Source organism: Chelon labrosus (assembly GCF_963514085.1).
Source record: "Chelon labrosus genome assembly, chromosome: 22".
NCBI lineage: Eukaryota > Metazoa > Chordata > Actinopteri > Mugiliformes > Mugilidae > Chelon > Chelon labrosus.
In genome coordinates, this window is record NC_140355.1 from 1,438,400 (window position 1) to 1,460,257 (window position 21,858).

General features: G+C 39.6%; 1 protein-coding gene across 1 annotated transcript; it reads left to right on the top strand.

The window, feature by feature from the left end:
* Positions 1–2,129: 2,129 nt before the first annotated feature.
* Positions 2,130–21,465, top strand: mapkap1 (MAPK associated protein 1). The gene is made up of 12 exons (XM_084571617.1): positions 2,130–2,334; positions 3,455–3,949; positions 6,725–6,814; positions 7,316–7,464; positions 8,436–8,608; positions 8,683–8,859; positions 9,979–10,088; positions 13,906–14,013; positions 14,578–14,718; positions 15,794–15,931; positions 16,849–16,946; positions 19,282–21,465. The coding sequence occupies exons 2-12, from the start codon at positions 3,667–3,669 to the stop codon at positions 19,402–19,404; spliced, it is 1,590 nt and encodes a 529-aa protein (XP_084427743.1). The 5' UTR covers positions 2,130–2,334; positions 3,455–3,666; the 3' UTR covers positions 19,405–21,465.
* Positions 21,466–21,858: the final 393 nt, after the last annotated feature.

A 21,858-nucleotide genomic window follows, 5' to 3' on the forward strand; every position in this document is an offset into this window, starting at 1 on the left:
ATTTTCTTCCCATTTATTTAATTTGGCTATTGGTTGTCTGAATGACGGACAGTCAGTGATATAGCTGATTATGCCCTGATTGTCTTGAAAAGAAGATAAAAGATAACATCGCACATTACACTGAGGAAGAAGAAAGAACTACATAAGATTTACCAATACTTCCATCGGATGTTGGCAATGGCTGTGTGGACTTGCTCCCATTCAACAACAGGAATATTAGTGAGGTCCCACACTGATGGTGAGTGAGGTCTGGCACACTTGCATTAGGATTTCTCTTCAAAGGATCTAGAGTAGACAAAACATGGAACACAGCCCTCAACTAAAAATATAGGAATTTCTTGTCAAAAAAAGAAGAAGATTTTTTTTCTGCCTATTTAATGTATTAATAGTTCAAATTGTGCTATTTGTGTATGTTAGTAGTAGTATAGTAGTAGTAGTATTCTACCTCTGCCAATTACACTGCCTGGCCAAAAAAAAAAAAAGTTGCCACATGGATTTAACTAAGCAAATAGGTACGAGCTTCCTATTAGATAATTACTGCATGGGTGATTATCTTTCAGCTGGCAACAAGTTATTTAACCTCAACTGATACAATGAGTAGCTTCTCATTTCTTAAACAACCATGTCTAAAGACACACCTGTGGTCGTGGGAAAGATGTTAGTCTGTTTGAGAAGGGTCAAATCATTGCCATGCATCAAGCAGAGAAAACATCTAAGGAGATAGTAGAAACTACTAAAAATGGTTAAGAATTCTTCAACACATTATTAAAAACCGGAAGGATAGTGGGGAACCATCGTCTTCGAGGTAGAAATGTGGTTGGAAAAAAATCCCAATTGATCGTGATCAGCGACCGCTTAAATGTTTGGTGAAATCAAATGGAAGAAAAACAACAGTAGAACTCAGGGCTATGTTTAATAGTGAAAGTAGGAGCATTTCCATACGTACAATGTGAAGGGTCAAATTGCGAAAGAGTGGTGCAGGGAGCATGAGACATCACAGAGACACCACCACAGAGTCCAGACCTTAACCCCAGTGAGAAGCTTTTGGGATGTGCTGGAGTGGGATTTGCACAGTGACTTTCCTATCATCAATAGTTCGGTGAATATTTCGGTGAAAAATGAATGCAACACTGGATGGAAATAAATCTTGTGACACTGCAGAAGCTTATTGAAACAATACCAGAGAGAAAATGTGTGCTATAATCAAAGCTAAAGGCGGTCCAACGAAATAATAGACTGTAACCTGAAGAACTGCAAATTTAAGATAATGCCTGTTGTCACAGAGATTCTGAAAGCTTCTTATTACTACTTATGGTGCTTCTAAAGTGATTTAGAACACAATACAGCACAGTTTAATACAGACTGAAACTACTGTAAGCTTAAATCAACACCAGCATCACCAATTTGGCTTAATCAAGTTACAAAAAAGAAATGACTAGTCATTAATAAGTAGAAATTAAAAATTCTCAATGTGAGAAACTGGAAGGCAGTAAAGATCCACAGTCTCTCCTTATAGAGTCAACGGAATCAATATCTTGTAAGTAATGCCAGATGATATATGCAAATATATATTTTTCTTTTTTCAAAACCTAAATTGTAATAGCATTTCCCTTTTTTTTCCATAATATTTTTTATTGAAAGTTTTTCAGTTTTACAAACACAACAAGCAAAAAAAAAAAAAAAAAAAAAAAAAAACCTTTAACAATGCTCCTCTGTTTAGACTGGGTGATCTGTTAAACAGAAATACATTATTTGCATTAAAGTATCAAATTTCTGAGACAAAGAAAATGATCTTGACAAAAAGGAAATTAAGCATGGAAACTGCATGGTCTGCACCGATCATTCACATTCTCCTTTAGGCATGTTTAAATTCTTAACATAGTCAATAAAAGGTCGCCATACCTTCTCAAATACATGTTTTTTGATTTCAGTATATATGTTATTTTTTTCAAAAGGAAGGTTTGTTAACATCTGCCTCAACCACTGTGTCACTTCTGGTCTATGAGTCTTTTTCCATACTAGTGCTATGCATTTTTTGTCATTGAGCAAACTGAGATCTATGAATATTCTTTCATTTTTGTTGAAGTTGTATTTTTGTGGATACAGACCCAACAAAAATAGTTTAGGGTGCATTTCCTTTTTACTCTGAAGAAATTGAACCGGAAGTGAAAGCGAACTGGCTGCAGCTAGGCTGAGCAAGCAGACTAAACTGGCTTGGTTGTGGTATAGAGCATTATCACTAATGAAAGGAGTTGTTGACGCGGCCGGGAATATGCATGGATGAAATGGAGCATTGTAGACACCCATTTCCCTCGTCGGAGGCAACTTCAAAAGGTAGGACTTCGTCATGAAGTAACTACTCTGGGAGGCTATGATAGCGGCTAACCATAGCCGGCTAACTCAAGAGAGCTCGAGTGTTGTTTGCTTAAATTAGTGTACGAGCTAACTAGATACAACCAGTACAGTTTGTACTCACCTGTGGTTAAACATTTTTACAGACTGGATGCCGAGTATATACCGTGTTGCCATTTTTAGCAGACGAAAGCTGACTTAGCTAATGTGCAGAGTTTTTTACTTAGCCTGTTAGCAAGGTTAAGAATAGCTAGGAAACACAATAGCATTAGCTAACGTCAAACAAGCTACCAAGACTCAATAACCGGGTTGTTTGGTGAGGGAATTTAAGCGTCTCACTCGACAGTAGTACCACAATTAATACGTCTTTTCATTTGGAGAAGCTGACCATAAAACTGTCAGCACAATGATGTTTTAAGTGACAAAGCAAACTTGACACTAGACTGCAGTTATCAGTAGCTGCAGTTAGCATCAGCCGTATAGGATAATATAACAAGCTTTCATACATGCCACTAAGATCCCCACACAGGGCTACGAATACATATGATTGTAAAAAAACATATACTGTTAAAATGGCGTTGGGGGCTCATTTTGAATGAATTTACTTTTTCAATAGCTTGCATTTGACATGCTAACTCTTCCAGGCTAATGTAACATCACGGGGTGGGATTTATTTGCCCTTGCTCTTAGTTTCCATGTGCTTGTTGAAATTATCAACAGTTTTGTGTCCACAGTACACATATTATGAGCTGACAGACTGTTGCAAGAGGGCGTTTGTTTACTGTCCAGTCCCACTGGCATCCATTTGACAAAATGTCAATAGTGTGAACACAATTCGTGTCATTGTTTTAAATGTTGAGTCAAGCCTGACCAAATAACCAGTATGGCCCTGATTGCTGAAGGAATAGCAAATGATTCATAAAGTAACTGTATTCACATAAAATCCACTTCCACCTACCAGATTGAGAGCGACAATAAACAATTCTTGTTTTGTACATATGTGTGTGTTCCTGTATTTTGAGTACATTTTTATTTAAATTCTCAAACTGAAATCACAATTCTGGCCTGCACCATGTAATAACAGTTGTCTCACTCTAAACAGCTACTGGCACCTTTTCTACCTTGGAGCAAAGAAAATAGTCAAGAAAAGGAGACGGAAAAGATGACGCCTCTCCACTTGTCATCGGTCACTGCTTCAACACTCTCGAACAGAGACTGAAAAGAAAGGAAAGGCATCCTCTGGCAAACAAACAAGAGGGTGAGACAAATATAAAACATCTACAGCCGTAAGCTGTACTTTGTAAAGCAGAGGAAATGGCTTTCTTGGACAACCCAGCCATTATTCTGGCTCACATCAGACAGTCTCATGTGACAAGTGATGATACTGGAATGTGTGAGATGGTACTAATAGACCAGGATGTGGATCTGGAGAAGTGCCAGCTTGCTCTGGTGCCCGGCAGCAGCTGTGGGTCAACGGGGTCAGGCTCCCTGAGCGACGGGGGCACCAGTGTGACAGACAGTCATGCCTGTGACCTTTCCCAATCCATGGACATCACCTCCAGCTGGGACTTTGGCATCCGTCGGCGCTCCAACACAGGTAAACTCATCTCGAGGCTCTGGTAGGTTAGCAGGGCAGACTTTCTGTTTGGCAAAAAAAGCAACCTGCCTCCTGTCATTATTGCACAGGCAGCCAGAAAGCCTGTCCTGCTGTTGTTTGGAGGGGGCTTGTGTGTCTAATCTGGGCCAGTGGTTTTTTGAGGCTCAAGTCAAATTGTGTGACATTGAAAATTGTTAACCCAAAGGGCATGGGATTAGATTGTAGTTCACTGTGTGAATTTGATTAATTGCTATGACGTGAGTGCCACAGTTCACAAATCAAGCAGTCAGCACCAGATTGTTTTTTTGACTGTGGGTATTCAACAACTGTAGAACTGAATAATCAGAGGCTATGGCAAATGGAGTTGGGATTTTATTACCTGTGTTTGATAGCTTAATTTTTGAAAAAGACAAGAAACATGGGCAGAGATTTACAGAGGCTTGCAACCTATCATCCCCAGTTGCAATCCAGTACCATGGTATTTCCCTTAAACTACAAGGCCACTGGGACTCTGGTTCCATTTGATCCAATGTATATTCTTTTCAAAGAGGAAGTCCAACCAACAGTTCTCTCCATGTGTCATAATTTGTGTTGATGATGACACGAAAGAAAAAAAGACAGATTTTAATAAACTCATTCAATTTGGTTGCTAGGTGTTGCATTTTTTCATATTCTCACGGTATTTTCAGCAAGAAACTCCACGTCTATCTTCATGTCAGGGTTTTATAGTGGTGGTTCTCTGTTTTGCCTGTAATAAGGAGCACCTCCAATAACATGTTTCTTGATCTTATTTTTATGAAAAGTAGTATTACAAATTTTAAGCTAGTGGGAATACAAGCAGTGGCAGTACATAAAACGGCAAAGGCATGTGTTTGCAAGTCAAGCAGGCACCATCCTGTATCCTGTGACTGGTATGTGATAATGAAAGGAGATGAGTATCTCTCCGATTCAGCCCAGCAGAAGACTGATTGATACCGTTTTGACACTGTTTATTCAGTTGGCAAGTCACGTTTGCTTTCTGTCTTGTAGACATTGCACCTTCATTCAATCAGGATTCTCTGTTGAATTATATGCTAGACATCTGTAGGGGATGCTCAGTAGGTAGAACAGGTTGTCGATCCCCAGTACATGGACAACATGCCGATGTTTCCTTGACTGTGTGTGCTTATGGGAAGAAATAGGTAGATGTGAATGTAAAGTGTTTTGAGTTGGGATGTGGGTGTATAATATGAGCAGTAAAAATTGCGTGTAGTGAGTCTGGATAAAATGAAAACCTGTGTGAATCTATTCTTAGCTACTTTCAGGCATTTTCTTGGAAGGTTGACATGGTTTTGGTGTTAGAGGGAGTCCAAAGGTACACAGCATGTCCCCTTTTGGCTCCCTTGACTTTTGTTGCAAGTTTGGTGGAGTGATGGAATTCTGGGTTGTGGGTAGATGGCTACTATCCTCTCGGACTTTCAAACTCAAGATTGCATACTGACCTGTGGTGGCTGTCTCATCAGGATCCCAACAAGATAGCTGTGAGAAACCTGGGGCTGCTGGTAAGATGAGAGGGATGAAAAACTTCGTAACAAAGTGTACAAGTCTTATTTGATTTCAGCTCTTCTTGGAGTATTTTACTTATTTATCCAGTATGTGTGACTGTATTTAAAGAGTGTATCATGTCGGTCAAAATATTACCTGTCAAGTGTCAGTGTGTCCTCCTGATAACATATGTTCTTTTCTCCTCATTGTTCTTACAGACCCAATGAAACTGAAGTGTACAGTGGCATGAAACCATATGTTACCCCCATTGGAACAGTTGGATGTTCTGCATTAATCAGTCATAAAATGTGGTCTAATCTTCGTCAAAGTCACAAGTTTGGACGAAGTGTAATCAAGCTAACAATACGTCCACAATTGTAATTGCTCTTACCTTTGTGGAATACATTTATTAAAAAAAAGAATTGTTTGTCTTAGCTGTGGTTTAGACCTGCCTGTCGCATCACTGTCCCTCATAGAACTGCATAAGTTCAGCCAAAATCATGTCTGTTGGGTAGACAGACCCAAGCATTGCCATGCTGCAACACGCAACATTCTGCTGGGCTACATCAGGACTCATCCTGACATTATCCAGGAAGATATCTTTTGTCCAGCGCAAGCATGTACTTTGTAAACATTTCAACCATAGTTTCATCAGCCCATAAAACATTTTCCCGGTAGCTCTGTGTAGTATTAAGATGCTTTTTAGTGCCATGAGGCCAACACTGATGTTTTTATGCATCAGTGCTAACAACCGTAGCTGGGCTGGCCTTCTATCTATATGCACTCTCCTTAATGCGAAATCTCAAATTTCTTAAAAGGATGAACTGTTGATGAATTCGACGTGAACAAAGTGTTAATCGTAATCAATCAAGTCAACACAGTGTTTCATTTCTAGTTTCATTAATAGGCATGCAAGTTTACTCCTGACTCCAGTTAGCTTTTGGTGATTTTGTCACTCACCTACAACCCTACACCCTTGGGGGTATTCAGTATGGACAACAACAAAAGGATTTATGTGTTATACGTTAAAATCGTATGTCATCTGTCATAATTGTAACTTATGGAGATAAGACCACATTTTAAGACAAATGTATACATAAATGCAGATGCTATCTTGGGGTTCACTTAATTTTTCTTGCCACTGTAAATCTGAACCAAGTATTTTCATAATGAATGATGACTTTCATCAGGTTTTTAGCGGCTGGTTTGTTTGCATGGAACAGAAATTTAAATGGTTTTCTCTCTTTTCAGCTCAAAGACTTGAAAGACTAAGGAAAGAACGGCAGAACCAAATCAAATGTAAAAACATTCAGTGGAAAGAGAGGACATCCTCCCAGTCAGGTACGGTTCCTAAACATTTTGAAAAGCGTACAATAAGACCCAAGTTGCATATGTTACTAATTTTTTAGGGAAACTTTCACTTGTTATAGACGGTCAAGGAATCTGAATGTTGACATTTTGATACACTCTCAAATACGCTATGAAACACCCTTAAACTGCATAGAACTGCTTCAGCACCAAAGGCTAAGGCCCCTCTAAATGTGTCACTAGACAAATTAGTCCCCTGGGTTAGGAAAGCTAAAAGGAAAATCAGTTTTTGCTGCTTTAATTGGAAGTTACTGGATACTTCCCTCTCTAATATTTGGAAGAAAAGTGCTCTTCTGGTAAATCTGGTGACAACTGCTGCAGTCTTTGCCGTTTCAAAATGAAGTATTTTTCCATCCAGACATGAAATTCTTTCCATTTATCTTTTGTGTAAAAACACAGTATTAGCTGCCTTGATATACTTAAAGTAACAGTGGTGCTGTGCATGTTGTTTTTGCTCTCATGTGTTCTGTCCAGTGGACGATCTGGGGTCTTTGTTTGAAAAGCGGGACTTTAAAGACAGGCCGCGGTCAACAGGTACAAAATCCACCCTTTCATTACGACTGGAGCAGTGTCCCCAGCAGCTCAACAACCCCTTCAATGAATACTCCAAATTTGATGGGAAGGTGAGTTATTTTGCAACATGTTCCTGTTGATTTGTACTTTCCAACTTTTTTCTTTAAAAGTATCTAATTTAAATGAGTCTGCAACTAAGCAAAAACTCAGGTAAAACAAGTATTTGTAAGTCTTCAATTTGATTGAATGAACACACCTATTATTCAACATCTATTCATCTGATTGTTACATGAAAGTGAAGGCAGTTTGGTCAGTTCAGAATTGCGGTTTTACTCCCCAGTAAATATAATGTCAGTAATGACAACTGCAGTATAATTGTAGTGGAAACATTTTGCTCTGCCCTGTCACTTGACTAACAACCATTTCAGTGTAACTTTTTTTTAAAAGAAAGCTTTGAAATACGAATGTATTGTAAATCATTTAAGATTTTGCTCTCAAAATTAGAATGTTCCCTTGAATGTACTGTAGACAAGTTTGTACACTTGACATCCAGACTTTTCACCTCATTGAAAGGGTATTTAGAGCTCAATAGATTGCGTCATTGCCGTCCATTTTTGGTGAGTGCACCTGTAAGCTGGTATTAGGACCAACAATGATTCATGTGTAGCACATGGAGAAGTTTAAATTTAAGTGATAATAATTATAGAATCTGGATTCAGCATTTATACTTCATTTTTTTTATCTTCCAACACTGCATAGTTAGAGAACCGCCACACATCTCAATATGTTTTTTTTTTTTTGTGGTCATCTAATTGTAATTCTAGTATTGTATATAATTCATCTAAGGTGGTTTGCACCATGCACAATGGTTTGGCATTGGGAATTTTAAACAAGCACCTATTGTTCTGTATTTGTTTGCATTGTCAATAAAAGCTGGGACACGAATGGCAATTTCTGCCATAAAGTTACCCTATAAGGATGCATACAGAAATTTGAAAGTAGACCATGCTGTCTTTTTTGTGTCTTTTATGTAATTAGGTTTTTGTTCTACATGATGTAATCCCTTTCTCTTCACCTTCAGGGTCACATTGGCACAACGGCTACAAAGAAGATAGACGTCTACCTCTCAATGCAGATGGCTCAGGAGAAAGTACATCCAATGACAGTGGTGACCATCGCAAACGCTCGTGTCCACGACCTCATCGGGCTCATCTGTTGGCAGTACACAAGCGAGGGACGAGAACCCAAACTCAAGTGAGTGCAAGCACATCTCAAGACTGGTTTCACAAAATGTCGGTTTACATGTAACTCTCTTTTTCTGTGCACAGTGAGAATGTGAATGCCTACTGCCTCCACATTGCTGAGGACGATGGTGAAGTGGACACTGACTTTCCTCCACTGGACTCCAATGAGCCAATCCACAAGTTTGGCTTCAGCACTCTAGCCTTGGTGGAGAAATACTCCTCTCCTGGCCTTGCTTCCAGACAGTCACTTTTTGTCAGAATGTGAGTACAAAATCTGTAACAAATTCAATCATATAGGCAACATGTAGATGATGTGGATAGTAGTTGATGGTGCCGTCTAATACCAATTACTTAATCAAGTCATGCTGCGATGTGCTACCTTTATGTTGTAGTTCTTGAAACAAACTTAATTTCCAATACAAAATTATCAAACCTCCAGTCATTTCTACTTCTAAGTAATACTTCTGTTCCCTGCTGTGATAAATGTATTTTATACAGTTTTCAATGAAACGAAGATAGAGGAAAGATATAAGCAGTTCTCTTGCACCGATAAGTTGTTTATTTATGCATATTACATATCACTTTGTATTCTTAAATGTTGTGCACATAGAATACAAGAAGGCTTACGGAGAATAGAAACCCTTATATGAGACACTCGTAACGGGGAGAGGGCAGGTGATGAAGATGCTATAACTTGTAAGATGCGATGGCAGCATTGACGTGAACTGAAAAAGTAGATATTTTAAAAGCAGAGACAAGTGTTGGATACAGGTCACATTCCTACAACCACAGGACATTTACAACACCCGGGTCACAGAGAGGGCACACCACATCATCAAGGACTGCACCCACCCACAGCACACACTGTTCACACTCCTGCCGTCTGGCAGACGCTACAGGAGTGTGAGAGCAAGGGCAACCAGACTAAAAAAAAAAGTTCTTATCTGCAGGCGATCACACTACTGAGTCACTGAATCATTACTGATTGAATGCAGTTTTGAACTTTTTAACACATACCATCTGCACATATCGGCGACAGTGTCACATTGGCACATACCTTTTGCGCATTGCACCTTGTACACCTTTTTAATTTTATTTTCTATGCTTGGAGTAAGTTTATTTCATTTTGGTTTAGCTGTTTTATAGTTTAGTTAATGTAACCTTTGTTGTGTATATGACAATAAACCTCTTGAATATTGAATCTTACATCTTACTAAGCTAACAATAACAATAATAACTTCTGAGTCTGTTCATTTGCGCTAATTCCACAATAATTCCACGTTTGGGTTCTGATTAGTGGATACCATATGTTACGTAGGTATCCTTACATGGAGTGTTGTTGAAAACAATCTTAACTTTCTCCACTTTTTCCCATTATAGAAATGCTGCTCATGGTTTCTCTCTAATCCCTGTGGACAGCCTGAAGGTAACCATGAAGGAAATTCTCCAGAAAGCACTCAAGAAGAGGAAAGGCTCACAGAAAGGCTCAGGTAATGACACTTAATAATCTGCAAGATCGAGAATGTGTGGTGTCTTCTTATGCCGGCAGAACCATTATGTTTTTGAGTTGTCATTATGTACATACACACTGATCAGACATAACATTATGACCACCCTCCTAATATTGTGTAGGTCTCTCTTGTGCATCGAAAACAGTTTTGTCTCACCAGAGAATGGAGCTGGGTCTTCTGAGGGTGTCCTGTGGTGTCTGGTAACAGAATGTTGTTAGGGCCTTCGGGTCCTATGGGTTGAGGGGAGGGGCCTCTGTGGATCATCCCACAGATACTTGATCAGTTTGGGATCTAGTGAACTTGGAGGCCAGGTCAACACCTTGTGCTGTTCTTCATGTTTTTTTAGTTGTTCCTAAACCGTTTTTGTGTATGTGTGCCGTTTGTCAAACTGCCCCCTGCTGGGGATGGCTGCTGCCAACAAGAAGTGTCATTACTATGGGGTGGGGGTGTCTGGTCTGGTCTAGGTGGGTGCTACATGTCTAATTAACATCCACATGAATGCCAGGTCCAAAAGTTTCCCAGCAAAACATTGAATTGTCGCAAGATGGTCAATATTATTTACCTCACCTGTCAGTGGTCATAATGTTATGCTTGATCGGTGTATGTCTAGCTCATTCTTGTGAATGGGACGTCTCAGGTGCACTTTCACTTGGACGGAAAGATACATTTAATTTTTGGGTGTCAACGTGACGTGTTTTGGCCACAAATCAACTTGTGAAAACAATATCTTTGGAACACCTTTATTTATCTTTTATGTAGATTTTTGTTATTATGGGACAGGTACAAAAAAAAAAACACTGACAGCTGCAGAAGCAGTGTCTGACGTTCTGTACATGTGTGAATAGCTGAAGCTAATTTCCAACACCATTTAATTGAAAATTCCACTTGGATTCAAGGATGAACTCTACAGAATTTGATGGTAGTAGGACAACGTCACATCTCTCTCATATCCAGCACATTTGGTACTGTGCAGGAAGCATTTACTGTACCCTGGGGAACTGATTGTGTGTGTGCTCCGGAAAAGATCTACCAGGCAAAATTAAATAACTGGGTGTTGTTTATGTGATAATGGACAAAAGAGTAACAGCAACATAGTCATACATATCATCTGAGCGTTGTGAAGTTGAATTTGAAAATGGCTCTGATTTGTTGATTTGTTGATTTGCTGATACGCCCCATAATGAGATCAAAGGAATGTGTTACCAGACCCATGTCCGTCTAAGCAAGGCTAGTAAACTATAGGCCGTTAAAAACAGTTTTGAATACCTCTTCAGACAAAGAGTTAAACTGAAGTGGCATTTGTCCTCAAGATTCTTAGTATATCTATGTATATTGTTGTCTGAAAGGCAGTTTTGCTCCTGTTTATGATCCTCCTTCTTCTAAAGGAGCATTAGTATATGCAAGTTGGTGGCGAGGTTGTTTCTGTCAGTCTCTGGCAAACTGCCCAGACTGTAACCTAACCAATTCATCCTCTACTTACACATATACATACAGTTGTGTGAATATGGACTGTTGTCTCATTTACATTTAGACGATTATTGATCATTTGCTGTATTTACGCAAAGATGTGCCCTCTTCTCTCTCACACACACTTTTTTTGCAAGGACAGTTTGAGGTCCAGCAGTGTTGCTTTGTTGGAATATTGATTTCTGTCCTTTCTCTGGCAAAAAAGTGGTTAACTTGTGATCAGCCTGTCTCGATCTTCACCCTAATCTCTAATACTTAGTATCTGTTACTTTTACGTTCCATTATTTACCAGCATCCTATTCAGTCTGCCTACTTCCCTGTAAGTTGCATACAAGGGATTAACAGTCAGCAATCCAAAACATATAGCTATGACAGCGGGCAAGTTCTGTTCATTCCATCATTTATACATGAATAAGATAAAGTAGAAGCGATGAGATGTGCTTTGTGATGACACTCGTGCTTGAAGAAAGAGGATCCACAATTTTGCATTCCAAGCACGATGTCCACTGTATGACACGAATGGGCCTGACTATCATCCAGTTCAAAGTCAGTCGTACTGTTCAAAAATTAGGTCAAATATCAGAGAAGTTTAGCTCACAACAGCTGATTAACTGTGAAATTACTCTAGCCTGCTGTAAAATAAAGGATTGGTTCAAAAAATGCTCATTTACCTAACATTTAAACTCACTGGAGCAGGCTTCAAGAACATATTTCATGTTCACCTTGAGTGTATACTGTAATACCTATGCAGCATGATGATGACCTCCTTTTCCTTGAAGAGTGGAGTAGTTTCTCTCTTCATTTAAATGCCTTCATGTGCTAAATTATAGATATTTCCAACACTTTTAAATGCACATAATATCAGAGTATAATAATTCTAAAAATCTAGAGCCAAGACCGTGAAGACAGAGCTAATTTAATGTCAGGATCTGGCAGGAACAGGAATGAAAGGTGCAGATGCATCTGACTGGAAGAGGCTGTGAAATATGATGTGCTGGAAGGCTGCAGTGTGGAATATAAAACGATGTGGCCTGTGCCAATAGATAAGACACTACTGAATGGTGCTTGTGCACATTATCAGGCAAACTGAGGTGACATTTTGGTAGGTGATGATGGCTGCGTCTCAGATGATGGGCTGCATCTGAACTGCAAATGAGCTGCTACTCCTCAGGGGAAGTGAATGTTATGTTTGTTCCGTTTTCTAATTAAACATTTCCCAAATCTCCCCAAGATGGAATACGTACCGCAGATACAGATTTTTAAAAATATGGCTTTTAGGAAAAAATCATTTTAAAATAAGTACACCTATAGCTATGCTCACTCTTAGATTGCAAATTTGCAGTTTCATACAAAATAGCATGCCATTTTTTTCATAAAAGGCAGTCAAGCTTGGACCAACTCTGAGCCAAGTTCTTTTCATGCTCAGGCTGAAATTTTAGAAACATGCTTTTTATCAAAGGGTTAGTTTTTACCTCACGGCTTTCTCCCACTTTCACTGGTTGCTTTCATTTCTGTCGTTTGCTGAGCAAATACTACTACATCCATTCATAGTGTCTCACTCTCTGGTATAATTATTGCGTCATTTAGACAAGTTTTGTGAGTTTGTCATGGATTTTCTTTGACAGTATCATCTTTCTATGGACTTGTAGTTACTACAATATGTCCACAGCAGTCAACCGGAGTAAAATCAAGTTAAGGTTACTTTTTTGACCCACTTCTCAGGGTCCATTTTATGTATTTATTTATTTATGTTCATTATTGGGAGCCGGTAATTGTATCTTGTTGTATCCTTCCTGAAGTGGTTAAACAGAAGTGGGTCCACTTTACAGACACTTAATGGAAAAGAGGAGGAAGGAAAGAAATTTAATAACTAATGTTGGTCTGCCAAGAGAGCTTTGAGACTGAGGTGTTTGAAACCCACTGGAGGAGTGGAATGTGCTGTCCAAACTTTGCACTTTGAAATCATAAACTGAAATCATCAGGTAACTTATATAAAATGTGCTCTTATTAAATGCTATTTGTATATAAGGATATGCATTGAACTGGTTTTCTCTACCCAGTTCACCTTGACAGACTGGTACATACAGTACCTCCAGTTACAGCTGATTACCTTCCTGTTAAAAGAAAAGATTGCTAAAAAGCAATCTGACACACCAAGAAACATAAGCAGTCAGTCAGAAAGGTTGGAAACAAATCACCAGTTTAGCTTAAGTGACTCCACACCCAAAAGGAGAAATATCCCTTTGCAGCATCAGTAAAAGTGATAGCTGTCTCCCTGCCTGCTTCATAACTGCAGTCTTGATGTTTTCTCTCCTCCGTTCTCCAACAGGGCCCATGTATCGTCTGGAGAAACAGACGGAGCCAAACGTCGCAGTGGAGTTGGACTCAACACTGGAGAGCCAGAACACCCTGGAGTTTTGCCTGGTCAGAGAAAACAGTAAGTAATCCCAGTATGTCACCTGTCTGTCTGTCTGTAGAAACCTGTTCATGTTCAAGTCATTACTACCAACACATGGTTGATGGTATGATTTTCCTAAATGTGCTATAAATAAGTTTTCCTGCTGGATTTGTGAAGTGTCAGGTGGTTGTGTAAATCTATGGTGTCATTTATTTGCAAACCAACATGGCTGTTGTGTTTGAAATCTTTGTCCTCAGATCTACACGGCAGACTGAGTAAAGTTTTGTATGCCGCATGTGAATTGTTTTTTTTAGGAAGTTGACATAGTAAATATATTTTTTGTTCCTCATAGAGTCTGTTGCTGACACATTTTTATTTTACAACATTTTTTTTCTGCTGCACCTGTCCCATGATGGATTTCTCATGTGGAAGAATTCACAAACTTGTCATTTTTTAATGCAGACCAGGAAGAATAAGCTGGATTCTTTTTTGATGCAGCAGGTTTCCGCCATGAAAATAAAATCTCCAAGAAGAATTACAGATCATGGATAAAATCATGTCCAAAGTTGAGATATTGAGATGTTTTCCTTCTGTCTCCTTCAGGCTCCAGAGGCGAGGAAAGCTCAGAGGAAGACCCTCCTATTGACATCACCACAGTCCAAGACATGTTGAGCAGTCACCACTATAAGTCCTTCAAGATCAGCATGATTCACAAACTGCGTTTCACCACAGATGTTCAACTAGGTACGTACTGCTTTCTGCAAGCCGTTCAAAATTTTCAGATTTATTTCATGTAATTGATACTGTGTAGTTTAGAGTGATTTCTTTCGCAGATTTATAATTCCAAATTTATGAAAAACACTGGTTCCTTGATTCCAGACATAACAATTCTCTTTTTCAATCAATATCAGTTGAATTTAGTCTGAGTCTGTATTGTCATTATACACTTTATATTGTCATTATAAAGTACAATGATATTGTATGCAATCCCTCTCAGTGCAAAGAAAGCAATCTAACTATCTAACTAAACATTTTTCTATATACAAAGATTTAAAAGGTCTGGGTGGGTGGTATATGTCTAAGTAAGTAATGTCTAAGTAACACCCAATTGAATTGAATTGAATTGAATTGAATGAATGCCAGGTCCAAAAGTGTCCCAGCAGAACATTGAATTGTCACAAGATGATCAATGTTATTTGCTTCCCCTGTCTGTGGTTTTAATGTAGCTGATTGGTGTATTTCAATGTGATCTTTCAGTTTTGCCTTTTTAATAAATCTGTAAGTATTTCTAAAATTCAATTTTCACTTTATCATTAAGGGGGAACTGAGTGTACTATAATGTGAAACTAAATTTACTTAACCAATTGTAGAAAAACTAAAATGAAGCGAAGGGGGTCTAAATACTTTCTGAATCCACTGTATTGTTAAAGGAATTTCACAGCCCATATACTAAACCATGATGTGCGCCCAACAAATACAAATAACCTATCAACTGTCAGCTAGAATCCACAGCCATGGTAATGGATCTGTCAGGTTGTACTTGATAATGATAATGCTAACATTACAAGCAGGTATGATGTTATCTGCTGCATGTTCACCATTTTTTGGTTGTGTGTTAGCACACTAACATTTGCCAGCTTCCACTCACCACAATGTGCGGCCTGAGGTAATTAATTAGTTCTGCAGGTTTTTGGCTACATCACCCAGATGGGAAAATAATAACAGAAAACTTTTTAAACGTATTTATGTTGTCCAGTAGTGAGTTGTTGTCATGTGTACAAAATGTGTGATCTAACTTGACTTATAATTGTCTTTTCAGGGGTTTCAGGAGAAAAGGTGGAGATTGATCCTGTGACCAATCAGAAGGCCAGTACTAAGTTCTGGATTCGTCAAAAACCCATCTCTATCGACTCGGACCACCTCTGTGCCTGTGACCTTGTAGAGGAGAGAAGCCCCAGTGAGTATACTGAAACAGTAGAAAGCCCCTTCTTCTCCTTAGCACATGCTCAACACAGTGAAGATGTTAAGGGTCAGCGTAACTTTTTACTGAGAGCTGAATGAAGACAAATGCAGAAAGCATTCATCTATTGGGTTTTTTTCTGAAATTCTAATTTACAAGTTCTAATAAACCTTGAACTCAACACAGGGATTGATTTGGCGACTTTTGCGTTGCTTTCAATGGTATTGATCTTCATAGAGAAGATGGATTTTTCATGGAACTGTGAATATTTCAATTTTCATTCTCTTCTGTTTTACCAATTAACCAAATGGCAGGCTTAGGTGGACGGATGATACAGGAGTATCTCCACACACTGTGGTTTATTTTAGCTGATACCAGTCTAATAAAATACCAATTGTGAGGAGCAGCTTGGGACATATCAAGACTTAAATATTCTGTTTAGCAGGCTCTGTCTCAGGTAATTGGATTACATTTGACTGTGTAAGAGCTGACGGAGCCAATGAAGGCGTGAATAAAGACACATGGCGTCAAAATTCCCTTTACCTTTTTGTAATGTTGGTATTTCAGTATTAAATATGATGCCAGTCTTTCTCTTATTATAGCACATTGACATGGTAATCCTTAGAATGCACAAATCACATCCACATTTCACTTAATCGTATTAACAAATTTGAGTGCAATGAAGAATTAGATGGCATTTCTATTTGGATCATTCATCGCTCACATCCAGCTGCCAGATCTCTTCCTCAGCTCTGAGGAGATCTGACACTTCCAATACTTGCCTCTAGGATGACACAAAGACATGTGAGATCGGCAGCCAGGGGGAGAAGCAGTGATTGACATGAGCTGTGTGTAATTTCTGCTTGGTGTCGGTTTTTGTCTCATTAAACATATTTATGCTCTTTGTCTTGCAGGTCATGCAATATTTAAGCTCACTTATCTCAGCAACCATGACTACAAGCCTCTCTACTTTGAGTCTGATGCTGCTACTGTCAATGAAATAGTGCTAAAGGTGAGTTTAGGCTGAATGTTTGTGCTGTTTCTTTGCCAGGTTTATCAGTTCACTTAATCCTGGACACGAAAAACTCTTCTAGCTTTTGCCTGTCTCAATTCTTTCTCATTCAATCATATAGTGACATCTGCTGGATATAGCAAAGCAAGCTGGGCAATAAATGCTAATAGTGGAATAAGTAAACTTTGAATACGCTGGTTTTTGATGTATTCCATTTATGAGTCCTCTTCACTTGGTAAGAGTTTGAAAACCTTGGTGTTCACCAGTTAGAGAAGGTGGAATGACAAGTCAGTTGCATTCTAATATCCAGGCAGGCTACTAGAGATGGCTTCCAAATTCACTAGATCCCAAACTGATCAAGTATCTGTGGGATGATCCACAGAGGCCCCTCCCCTCAATCCATAGGACCCAAAGGTCCCCACTAACATCATTCTGTTGCCAGACACCACAGGACACCCTCAGAAATCCATTCTCTGATGAGTCACAACTGTTCTGGAGGCATGAGGGAGACCTAGACAATATTAGGAAGGTGGTCATAATGTTATGCCTCCTCAGCAGCAGTCCGGCTGTAGAAGACTAGCTTTACACAGTGGAACTTTAAGCAGCTTAAGAGCAGATCAGGAGTTTAAGTGTATTCATCACCAACTATAATTCCTGTTGTCGTCATTTTGATCTGCAGTGGCTGTGAAAATAGTTAAATCGTCACAAATGACACTTGTAATGTTGGTACAGGCATATTTAATGATATGTGATATACACTATATTACCAAAAGTATTCGCTCACCTGCCTTTACTCATTCTATGAACTGAAGTGCCATCCCATTCCTAACTCATAGAATTCAATATGATGTCGGTCCACCTTTTGCAGCTATTACAGCTTCAACTCTTCTGGGAAGACTGTCCACAAGGTTGAGGAGAGTGTTTATAGGAATTTTTGACCATTCTTCCAAAAGCGCATTGGTGAGGTCACACACTGATGTTGGTCGAGAAGGCCTGGCTCTCAGTCTCCGCTCTAATTCATCCCAAAGGTGTTCTATCGGGTTCAGGTCAGGACTCTGTGCAGGCCAGTCAAGTTCATCCACACCAGACTCTGTCATCCACGTCTTTATGGACCTTGCTTTGTGCACTGGTGCACAGTCATGTTGGAAGAGGAAGGGGCCCGCTCCAAACTGTTCCCACAAGGTTGGGAGCATGGAATTGTCCAAAATGTTTTGGTATCCTGAAGCATTCAATGTTCCTTTCACTGGAACTAAGGGGCCAAGCCCAGCTCCTGAAAAACAACCCCATACCATAATTCCTCCTCCACCAAATTTCACAGTTGGCACAATGCAATCTGAAATGTACCGTTCTCCTGGCAACCTCCAAACCCAGACTCGTCCATCAGATTGCCAGATGGAAAAGCGTGATTCATCACTCCAGAGAACGCGTCTCCACTGCTCTAGAGGCCAGTGGCGGCGTGCTTTACACCATTGCATCCGACGCCTTGCATTGCACTTGGTGATGTGTGGCTTGGCTGCAGCTGCTCGGCCATGGAAACCCATTCCATGAAGCTCTCTGCGTACTGTACTTGGGCTAATCTGAAGGTCACATGAAGTTTGTAGCTCTGTAGCAATTGACTGTGCAGAAAGTCGGCGACCTCTTTGCACTATGCGCTTCAGCATCCGCTGACCCCTCTCCGTCACTTTACGTGGCCTACCACTTCGTGGCTGAGTTGCTGTTTTTCCCAAACGCTTCCATTTTGTTATAATGGAGCTGACAGTTGACTGTGGAATATTTAGGAGCGAGGAAATTTCACGACTGGATTTGTTGCACAAGTGGCATCCTATGACAGTTCCACGCTGGAATTCACTGAGCTCCTGAGAGCGGCCCATTCTTTCACAAATGTCTTGTTTCACAGTCTGCATGCCTGAGTGCTTGAATTTATACACCTGGGGCCAGGCCAAGTGATTAGAACACCTGATTCTGATCATTTGAATGGGTGAGCGAATACTTTTGGTAATATAGTGTATCATTCACAGATGCTTTCAAAACCTTTTCATTTGTTCAGAACTAAAGTAGTAACTAAAAGGAGTTCTTATAGGCTCGTGAAATAGTGGTTTGACAGTAAACAAAGTCTGTTTACAAGGGATTGTAACATCTGATCCTGTGTATTAACGAATTTCAAAGTATGAATACATAATGCACACTGTTATATTTTCTATCATTTATTCAGTTAACACACGGGAGATACATTAATAGGCTTTTAAATGCACCTGTAATGATGTAATGACATACAGCAGTCACTGCAGCCTTTAAAACCATTTCAAACATGTTTTTCCACACTGTTTATTTTCAGGTGAACTACATCCTGGAGTCCCGGGCCAGCACCTCTCGAGCCGATTACTTTGCCCAGAAGCAACGGAAACTAAGTCGTCGGACTAGCTTTAGTTTCCAGAAGGAGAAGAAGTCTGGCCAGTAGACAGAATGAAGCTGCTCAGCTATCTGTCTGCCTGTGTGTAAATGCACACAGATGAATTTAAGAGGCCTGGCAATCTCGCTACACAGAGAGCATCGTGCTAGTGCTCAAACTCCTAGAAGTGGAGACTGACAGATATGTCACATCAGAGAAGATAAGTGGAACAGAGTGACGGGCTGAAAACAGGCCAGGACCATGTGTCTGCCTCGGCTCATCAAGGTGGAAGCCTCAGGATCTTCACATGTGAAAGATTCCTAGAGCAATAGGAAACTCATTCTTCTTTTCCTGACAATGAATAAGACTGAAAAGAACTGTGGATAGAGTTTTGGCTGTCATGTTGTTGTGTTTTTTTTTGTTGTTTTTTTGTTTGTTAATTTGTTAATTCACTGCCGAATGAATTTAGGCTCCGCCCTCAAGGATGGATTTATACAACTTCAACAAGATGTTTATGTACACCCCGCAAACAAATCAAAGCTATGTGCTAAATCTCCACTTCTGTCCTCCTTTTTCATCAGATTGAACACATTTTTAATGTTCTGTACATAGACATTTTATATTCATGAAATGAAATAATGATAATGTAGAAATAAATTCACCCACTTTGGATTTTAGAGAACACCTCTGCCTTGAATGATCTACATTCAGTTGCCACTTTGCTTGGTACATTTATCTAAAACTAATGTAGTCATTGTATCCAACTAGGTAGAATTTATTGCAGGATGGACTGGTGAATATGGGTTGAACTCATTTTTATTGTAGGTGGTTGGGAGAATCATGACATAGTTTTAAGATTTTAAAGACAAATATGCTTCATCTGAAAGCTTAGAGGAGACGACATCAGTGTTGAGAACAAAACTGTCCCATATCATGGAGACTGAAAGCCAGTCATATTGAACACACCGCTCCAGGTGCCACTGTTTGTATGCACTCTTGTTTCTATTGGTTAATCCATGGCACGCCCTTCCTGATTACATCTCCCATGTCGTGAAAAAGAGAAACCTTTGAATGGATGGAGGCCAATGTGTAGTCTGTCTCTCAGCCAAGTCACAGCAAGGTTGATGATAATTATCTTATGTGCCAGGTACAAATATTCTGTAGTCTGAAGTCAGATTCAGCTGTGGAGGCATGTTTCTAAAGTCAGCAATACAACTGGTAAATGCAGGGGTGGAACAAATCCAAAAGTACAGATGAAAGAACACGTTTCAGATCTGAATCCATGCATTATACACAATACATCTAGTGGCTAGTAGAGGGAGAGAAACCATGTCAATGTTCAGTTCACTGTAACTGTACTAGTCTATAATTATATCTAACTCACTGGAATGAATTATATCAGAAGTTACAGTTAGGAATAATTCAGGGTGTGGCTGCTTTGAGTGGCAGGTGGGTGCCATCACGACTTGCTAGCTGTCTGCCAGATTCAGACACCCACCTCAGCTCCACTCACGATTTACAGCCCAGACATTAGAGGCTGTCTTTTGTCAACTCAACTGGAGTTTTACTTGGAGAGGAAAGGAAACAAAGGGGTAACCATAATACAACAGGATGTACCTTTTATCCCAATATTTACAACAATGTTTGAAGAAGAGCATATATCAAAAGGACACATCACCTGCAGTTAACATTCACTTATGTTGATTAATTGTACAGCAACGGGAACATGTGACTATAAGAGGAGCTATTTCAACACAGTGCAAAGCACAATAAATCCCTTAACAGACTAACACCACATATGCTATGAGAATGACAACAGGGATGATGCGTCTGCCTCTGTGCATGCTGGGAAGCCAGCAGAGACGCCTACTCCCAGTGGCTACATGGTGAGGATGCCACACCAGTGTTGGGGCAGGTCAGACACAACAGGGTTTAGCTGAACCTACAGTTACTGCACTACTAACACAGCTAAGCTCGTCCAATGGTAAGTTTACTTTGTGATGAAGTCTGGACACTGATCCCATATCCACTTCCATTCATTAAAACAAGAAAATCAGTCAAAACCCCTCGTCTTAAATCATTTTATTTTTGGTTTAGATATAGGTGTGTAAAAAAATCACACACCAAATAACCAATAAAAACAAAACTTGCAACTGTAGAATAAAATCTGTGGAATATTTATCATTTTGTAGTAGTTACATTAGTCTTAGCCTTGCTTTTGCTTTGGAAGTCAAACAGTTCCACTGCCATCTGGTGGCCAGTACCTGTATGACCTCAACATGGGGGCTTGTCAGATATACAGTATGTGTTTGAAATATTAAGTGTATATATATATATATATATATGTCTATGTTAAGCTGCTGATCTGACCCACACAAACCAGAAAACAGTCCAATAAGTTTGCCTGAGCTTTCTGTCCGGGCTTTTCACACATATTTCAAGTATGAGCAATCATAATAATGGACCAACAGTAGAGATAACAGCTGCTGCTACTGATCACTGGAAATGACAGCAGACATTTTT

Coding starts and splice junctions, on each gene's coding strand:
- mapkap1 (XM_084571617.1), top strand. CDS start 3,667: ATGGCTTTCTTGGACAACCCAGCCATTATTCTGGCTCACATCAGACAG. Junction 3,950..6,724: donor CCGTCGGCGCTCCAACACAG/GTAAACTCATCT, acceptor CTCTCTTTTCAG/CTCAAAGACTTGAAAGACTA. Junction 15,932..16,848: donor TGTAGAGGAGAGAAGCCCCA/GTGAGTATACTG, acceptor TTTGTCTTGCAG/GTCATGCAATATTTAAGCTC.